We start from the raw sequence: 8,986 nt of genomic DNA on the forward strand, positions 1-8,986 counted from the left end.
TCTACCGAGAAAAAGACGTTGTCACGTAAAATCTTCGCCCGTAAAACCGACTTTACAGGCAACCATTTTTTTTTTATACAGTTAAGTTTCATCGGCGTACTTTAAATATCATATAATTTGCGATCGTTGTCTTTACGACAAGTAGTGGAATTTACACGAAGAACAAATTCATAAGCGTTTAAGTTTTACGATAGGTATGATATAAGCATGTTTAACAAATGTAATGAGACAGCGGACGCAAAATTGTTGACCTTCCGTAACGGGCATCGTACAGGGCACAAATCATCTTGTTAACCATGGAAAACTAACTACCTTCCAATACATAAAATAAACTACAGTACATTTCCATCAATTAATATAATGTTAAAAAATAGAAAGACCGATATTTAAAAAAGACCAATTTGTACCAACAGGCACAACATGGGCGCAGGAGCTGGTCTGGTTGGTGAAAAATGATCTCGATTTTGAATCTGCCAAAGAAACACCGTTACCATTCAGATTTCCATACCTGGAGTAAGTATTCTTGGTATATATATTTAATAATTATATAAGCAGCGGTGGCTCAGTGGTAAGGACCTCGGACTTCAAAATCGATAAGTCGGGGTTCGAGACCGGGCGAGCGCGCAGGAAATAAATTGATTTTTCAATTTATCTGCGCATGTAGATAACATCACCACTGCTTCAACGGTGAAGGAAAACATCGTGAGGAAACCGGCATGTCCAAGAATTAAAAGTTCGACGGCATGTGACATCTGCCAACCCGCACTTGGCCAGCGTGGTGGATTATGGCCTGAACCCTCATAGGAGGCCTGAGTCCCAGCAGTGGGAACATATATGGGCTGATAAAGAATTATATAATCGAAGTACATATATTAATTAGCTAACAATTAAAAAATCTGGCCTGTGCACAGAGCACATTATATTATGACCGTGTTCCCCTTTGGGGTTATGAGGAAGAGGCATTATGAACATTTTAGGAATGTAAAGGAATTCAACGTACGCCTGGTACTCTTGAGTATATAAATAATCGCTAGACTTTGACATACAGCATCGTAATTATCTTATTTTTTCACCATAGCTCCATAGCTGAGACCATAGCTCCTTCTAGCCCCAAAGCCACAATATTTTGCCAAGTTCCCATCCTATAATTACACACCATAGATTCATATTTATACATCTAACTATGCTTGATTTACATTCATTACATTGACCCTTCACCTTACTGTTGCATACCATTAATATCACATTACCTTCCCAGGATTTCAATCATGATACACCCCGTGTTTCTAAAGCCGATTGTAGAAGATAGCATAGCAAACCCAAGAAAATTCCACTTGGCGGATACGGTGAAACCAGGCGCAGTGAAGGCGGCCAATTTGAAATCGCCAAGGTTCATCAAGAGCCACCTGCCTCTGTCGTTGCTCCCACCAGGGCTGCTGGATACGGCTAAGGTGGTGTACGTGGCGCGGGACCCGAGGGATGCGGCGGTGTCCTTCTACTATTTGAGGAAGACGTTCGGGGGCGTGCCGAAGGACTTTAAAGCGTATTGGAACTACTTCATTAGGGGTTTGCGTAAGTACAAATATAAAAAATTAATATGTATCACTACAAATTTAAAAGTAAAGTCGCTTACCGCGTCTATCTCTATAATTATATCTTTATGGCTCCACAACGGATTTTGATGGATTTTTTTAAATAGAGATTCAAGAGTAAGTTTTATATGCAATAACATCTATTAAACTACTCGGAATTAAGCGCGTGCGGGGCCGGGGGCAAAAGATAATTGATTAGATAATGTTGTGTACTTGATTCGAGGTCTATGATGTTTTGTGAAATTTAATAAACAAATGAAATAACTCACATTTTTTTAGGATTAGTTTCCCCACCGCTATGTTGTAATATAAATATAATATGTTAAATGATATTTAATATAAGTATTCAATAATATTTAACATATTATTCATTAGATATTACGATAATCACAATTCACCTGTTTTATAAGATCTTATTATTTCGTAAATTCGATATATTTCGAACTATTTCCACTTTAAAGCGATTCCTGTTCGGTAGAAATCGCTTTAAAAGTGGAAATAGTTGTCGGATTTATTGAAACAATATAGCAATCTTAATCTACTCATACATTAAATATCATTGGAAATTGGCAGAATCCGCCTCTGTGCGATCGGGAAGGTCATAGACAAGAAGAAGATGTAGTCGAAAAATTTATTATTAAGTATTACTTTCATTTCTTTTAAAGGTTACAAATGATTTGTAATTTAAAATTTACCAAAATTCCAACCTACTAGATAAAAATAAAATCTGTATATAGTATACATCCTACTACTATTATAAAGCAAAAGTTTGTAATTATGGATGGTTAGATGTATGTATATAATTTGTTATTCTTTCACGTGAAAAAAGCTTATCGTAACTGTCTGGATTAACACACAGGCCTACTATTTAACCGAGTACCACGCGACTAACACCGCGCGTTTAGAGCTAGTCTTAAATATTTATAACTAGCTTTTTTGTTTGTACCTAACACTGGAATTACATTTGGTGTTGTTTCATACATTATTTGTCTTTGCAGATCACTATTTACCAGTTTTTGAACACGTAAAGGAAGCATGGAATATGAGACATCATCCGAATCTTTTGTTTTTATTTTATGAAGAATTATCTAAGGTAATTTAAAGTTTTAAATAAATAGCAACGGAAAGCAAGAAACATTTTTCGTGCGATTAATTTCTTTATAGATTAGCTAGAAGTACAGAAATAAATCTATTTTGCTCTTGACACTAATTGTCAGGACTGAGGACACACGTGACAGGATCTATTTTTTATAGTATATGTAGAAAATCCGTTTATTGCGAAACTATTCAGGGTCATAAGGAGTCGTGACTTGCGTTTTGATTATTTATATTTGACTTTGAATGATGTGACATAACATTAGATTAATCAATATTGTTCTATTGCATATGCAAACAGAAATGTTTAATTGAAATCTATTTACAAATTTTCTTTATTTCATAAAATTACAACAGACATATAGAGAATTACGTTTGTGGTAAAAATAATCACTACAATTAACTATATTACTAATAAGTAGCTTTTCGCCTGCGGCTTCGCCCGGGTAGTCCAAGCAAAAAATAGACAGTGTAGAGATTTTCGTGGGATTTCGGGATCAATACAACTTAATACTACTTATTGTTACTATCGCGTTAGACAGTGTATTTATTACTTAAATTTCAGGACTTGCCCGCTGTCATCCGTCGAGTAGCCGACTTTTTAGGTAAAGAAATGACACAAGAGCAAGTGATGAAATTGGCAGACCATCTCAATTTCAGTAACTTTAAGGATAACACGTCCGTCAATAACGTAGATTTGGGACATCCCAGCATCGTCTTCGATCAGCAGGCTCCATTCATAAGGAAAGGTGAGACCTCATACAGATCGAAATAACTAATTTTCCTTTTGTTTTCTTTTATGTTATATAACAGACAACTTGTGGTTCGCCTGATGGTAAGCGATCAACACCGCTCATGAACATTCGCAGAGACTTAGACCACTAACGAAATACGTTGCTTTAAATCTGCTTTAAGGGTAAAGAAAGGATGGGGAAAACGATATAGGCCTCCGGCCCCCTACTCTATGGTGAGTGGGGGAGCCGGAGTTTTTGACGTTGTGGGTGGTCATCTCTGGATCTACTGAACTGATAATGATAAAAATGTTGTAATGAAATAATTGACAGTTAATAATTACGCTCAGAAACTAATATTATGTTGGCTACGAATGAGTAATATTCTATCATAATTATCATTTTTAGGTAAAGTGGGCGGTTGGACAGACCACTTCGACGATGAGATGGTGGAACAAGCTGACAGATGGCTTAAAGAGAACCTCGCCGACACTGACCTGAGATATCCTGCGTGGGAACTGACGGATTTGTAGAAAAAAATCTATTAGTGTAGACTACATGTTTGTGCGCACACCGCAAGGACGAAACTAGAATCTTCGAGAGAAATCTGTAAATCTAAGAAAGAAGTCTTTAAACGACTTCAAGAAAGAAAGCTATCCATTCTGTTCTGCTATCCATTATGACTGTTTTTCTTTTATTATTTGAAAGCTGATGCCTCCCATTTAAATTTGGTCTAGTTCGGACAATTTAAATGTGGTTTAAGTGTTTATTAAAAATAACTACTATTTATTATTATAATTTATTTCAAATAAAGATTTTATAATTGTTTTGGTGTATATTTCTCCGTAAACCATATTGTATATACCTTGTATTTAACTTATTAATTTTAGAAGACGGAATAGATTAATGCTATGAAACTAAAAATTAAATGAGAATGAGCTGGGAATCTTTATTTTTCTCATGCATTCTGTGACAGCGTGTAATCAAACGACGTATATAAATGTTGATTTGAGTAAGCCAGGTTATTATCTAGATAACACTATAAAAACTACACCATTTACTAACTTGAGCAGAGAAGCATGGTGTAATGAATGTTAGTACAGAGTATAAAGACAATTTTGTAGCAGCGCCATCTATGATATTTCATAAAAATCATCAAGTTATATGTTAACACATTCGGCAGTATTTTCGTATATTCACAGAGACCCATGTCACATTGAATTAAGGGTAACGTCGCGGGCAAAATGTATATAGTTATGAATATTAGTAGGATGGGATAGGATACGGGATTTGTCGTTGCCATGTTATGACATCACACATCCAAAACGGGAAAAGAAAATACACTTGTAAATAACTTTTGTTTTGTTGTCATGTACTGTACATGTAGAAGGTTCAGTCAAACATATTTTTTACTTCATCTCATCACTTATATATTTGTAGGCCATTTTTTGTGTCGGCTTCACTGGTGGTTCATTAGAGCTACACAATTATTTACAGCGCACGTTATCTGCTAGTCTGGATTTGCGAGATAAATTCAAAATTCAACGCCCCCTAATGACGAGTCGATAAGGGGGGATTATGAAGTGACGTTTCCGGTACTTTCACCTGCCTTAAGTAATCTCTTTAAGGTGTAAATATATCTTTCTCGTTTCGTTCGTAGTTCTCGATGTAAAACATTAAAAAGCTTTCCTAATAAGATACATCATGGAGTTTGCTCTTTTAACCACGCCAGTAATGTGAGTTTCCCACTTTAAATCTTTACTTATTACACCCAGGTTCTTTTGACTATCTACGGGCGTAAGTTATTCATTTCCAAGATAATATGTCTTATGGGGGTTATTTTTGCTTATAATATGAAGAACAGTGAGTTTTGTTGCGTTTAGAGATAAAAACCACTGTTTACTCCAATTCAATATGGCATCTAAGTCGTGTTCTATACTCTGAGAACTTATGGATGGATTACCGAAAAGTTTTGTGTTATCCGCAAATAGCATGAAGAACCTTTCAAGTGTATTATTAAGATCAGTTAAATATAGAATAAAGATAAGAGTTCTGTTGGAACTGTTGATAGTGCTTTACCGATTCGTACACAGAAAGTTCTGTCCGACAAAAGGTCCTTTATTTATTTATTTATTTATTTATTCTTTATTGCACACACTTACAAAATATGTAAAAAAAAAAGAAATAAAATTTAACAAAAACTGGTATGCAAAGGGCGGCCTTATGGCTAAAAGCCATCTCTACCAGACAACCGTTGGGTAAAGGACAATATATTTTTAGCAACGTACAATGCAACGCACGTAGGCAGGCAGTCTATTGGAAAATTAGTAAAGACAAAAAAAATTAATAATAAATAAATTAACAATAATAAAAAAGTAACAAAATATAAACTACTTTCAATAAGTTTAATAGTAATACATATATACGTATAAATAAATATCCAGGTCCTTTATCCAGGACAACATTTTTCCACGTATTCCAATGTTGGGAATAAAGTGGCTATAATTAATGTAAACATTGACGCTTTTAACAAATTGAAGGTTTACTTTTTGCATGTGGTCTTCATACTGGCAAACTTCAATTTCTGAACCCTGTCACAATCAATACCTTGATGGTGTCTCGGGCATTGCGCCCATCATAGGACATTAATTCTGCTTTTTATTCACAACATAAATTCTCACACAGACCCACTCACTAAACTGACGCCACTTTTAAGTAAATTCTGAGTCAAGTCGATCAAGTCCCCGTCATATAATTACAAATTGCAAGTCTTATAAATGTGTACACTCTCATTGAAAACAACTTTTTTATCTTATATAGTATAAATGAAATAGGTTTTGTCAATAAAAAAAAGTTATTAATCATATATCAGGAGAGCGTTTTTCCCGCGAACTATGATCGTATATGTTGTCTGTTCTCTATGGACACTCATTTGATGACCGGGCTACTATGAATGTTGAGACTTTACCTTTTTGCCAGAGGTAGGTAACAAATTACAATAAAAATAATGTACACTAAGATCAAAGGGTCTTTCAGCTTTGCCGAAATGGGGATTCATATGATCGTGTTAGAATCAATCGGGCCGAAAAGCAGTCAATGCGCAATAGTGGTGACGGTGTATCGATTTTTTGGGTATCTCAATTGTTTTAGTTTGATTGCACAAAAGGAAAACACGCAAAATATATCGATAGCAGGGAGATCAAGTTTATAAGATTACGTTGCGAAGATAACAATTTGATATTGTATAATATATTTGAGGATATTGCCCCTTCATTTGTGAGATTACCTAAATTTTTAATTTATACCACTGATAACAAGCATAATATATTAAGAGGTGCAAATGATAAGAGCTTAGAAAGTTATGACAATGTCGAGAATTCCGTTCCCGTTTGAAATTAAAGATGTGGAAGAAAATCTTGCTAAGGAACTTATGGTGCATTATACAGGTACATGTGGCTTTTGAATATTATTTTCAGTTAAATAAACATATTGTTTTAGTACAAAGTGTGATTAATAAAAAAATAAGTAAGTAACAAATCGCTCATTGCTGTGTTTATTTATGTTGGCAGATTAAATAAGATACTTTTGGGATTTTGAAACTTAATAATGGCTATTAAATCGTACCTTCAATTACATTTTTTCACAGACCATTAGTGAATTTACTGAGGTTATGAAATGTAGCAATATCTGCGTAAAATTACATGTTGATTTTTATGAAGTATTTAATTGTTGGAATTTAGTTATTTGTCTCTTTATATTTATTTATATATAATATATATTCAACTCCAGTCCTTAGAGAAAGAACCTTAGAGGAACATAGGAATATGGAGTTAAGATTTTTTTTATACTGTAATCAAATATGTATCTAGATCACCAACAGCGTATTTAATTATGTACATAGAGAGGTTTTATTTTGGCGTTTATTATTTTTTGCCAATGTCTACATTCATCTAGGTTTTTTAATGCAATATAATTTTGTTTTGTTCTAAAAATATTTATAAATTACACAGGAGAATTGACGGGGTTCGTGCAAGTTGGGCCCAAGAAATATTTCTTCCCCAATAAATATAAGGAGGAAGCTGAAGACATTTACAATATCCCGGTGAAACCAGATGACGTGTACGTTGTTACATTTCCTAGATCAGGTTTGTGATTACTTAAATAAACTAAAATATGAATGTATTTTTTGACTATAAATTATATTTTGGTCGCATTATAATCTAAGTTTTAAGATTGCAACAGAAACGTTGACACGAATCTTTATTTATCGTAGGCAAATAATATTGCACAATACAGTATTTTATATTAAAAAATGAGAAATTATAAAATTAATTTAATACAACAAAAAACGTGATGTATAAAAACTGACAAAGTGCAAATACTACATAATTTATAATTATGAAACAAATGTCATATATCGTCATCAGAACGAAATATTCAAGCACTATCTCTTTCTAGCCATGACCCGCCTGTTTTTATATATTCAACACCAAGCACCAGCGGAAGGTGGCAACCATCTCTTGTACCTTGCATATAGCTCTTTTTTCCTTGCTAATACGCTCATAATTAAGTACACGCATAGGTTTGTGTGGTGGTAGGTTCATTTCAAATGTAGTAAGATACCGTTTTACACGTGCTTGCGTCATTATATTGTTTACTTCCAATACGGTTAATTACTCAGTGCTCGTCCAGGTTAATACTCAACTTAGAGGCAGTACTAAACATATTGTGGCAGTAGTAATTATAGTGTTGTTGTGCTCGGGAAGGCCAGATATCTATAAGCGAATTGGTTTGTCATTCGACAAGATTTACGACAAGTAGTGTAATTTTGAACACATCCATAAGCATTTTAGTTTTCTTACGTTTTTATTAAATATGAAATAAACATATTTAAACGCATATAAAACAAACATATATATTAACATCCGTAACTAGCATCGAGAAGCAGCGCAAGTCGTATTGATACCCAGGAAAATCTTTTGACTTTACATGCACCGGGTTCTAGGATACTATTAGATAATAAGTTAACAGGTGGATTTTGAGTCTAGATCTACGTTCCATTTCTATCAATTATTATAATGTTAAAAAATAGAAGGACCTCCCCATAAAAATAATATATATGTACCAACAGGCACTACATGGACGCAGGAGCTGGTCTGGTTGGTGAAAAATGATCTCGACTTTGAAGCTGCCAAAGAAACACCGTTACCATTCAGATTTCCATTCCTGGAGTAAGTATTCTTGGTATATACATTTAATAATTATATAATCGAAGTACATATATTAATGAGCTAACAATTAAATAATTTGGCTTGTGCACAGAGCACACTATATTATGGTCGTGTTCCCTTTTAGGGTTACGAGGAAAAGGCATTATGATTGTTTTTCCGAATTTTCAGGAATTCAATGTCTGCTTGGTTGTATTGCTTGTTTGCTCTTAAAAAATTCTCGAGTATATAAATATCCTCGTGACTTAGCCTGACAGACGGCATCGTAGTTATATAATGTATGCATGTATGTTTATTTCTTTTGACTGGCACTCCAACAAGGGGCTACTGAAAATCAGCG

General features: G+C 34.2%; 1 protein-coding gene across 1 annotated transcript in view; it reads left to right on the forward strand.

Annotated features, from left to right (window-relative positions):
* LOC119834885 overlaps nt 1-8,986 on the forward strand; it is a 14,913-nt gene that overhangs the window by 2,018 nt on the left and 3,909 nt on the right. The window contains exons 2-10 of the mRNA XM_038359404.1: nt 414-513; nt 1,259-1,572; nt 2,591-2,685; nt 3,253-3,436; nt 3,827-3,947; nt 6,794-6,864; nt 7,429-7,563; nt 8,550-8,649; nt 8,741-8,774. Coding sequence (XP_038215332.1) covers nt 414-513; nt 1,259-1,572; nt 2,591-2,685; nt 3,253-3,436; nt 3,827-3,947; nt 6,794-6,864; nt 7,429-7,563; nt 8,550-8,649; nt 8,741-8,774 — 1,154 coding nt within the window. The remainder of the gene's footprint in view (nt 1-413; nt 514-1,258; nt 1,573-2,590; nt 2,686-3,252; nt 3,437-3,826; nt 3,948-6,793; nt 6,865-7,428; nt 7,564-8,549; nt 8,650-8,740; nt 8,775-8,986) is intronic.

This window comes from Zerene cesonia, chromosome 20 (genome assembly GCF_012273895.1).
Source record: "Zerene cesonia ecotype Mississippi chromosome 20, Zerene_cesonia_1.1, whole genome shotgun sequence".
NCBI classification, from domain to species: Eukaryota; Metazoa; Arthropoda; class Insecta; order Lepidoptera; family Pieridae; genus Zerene; species Zerene cesonia.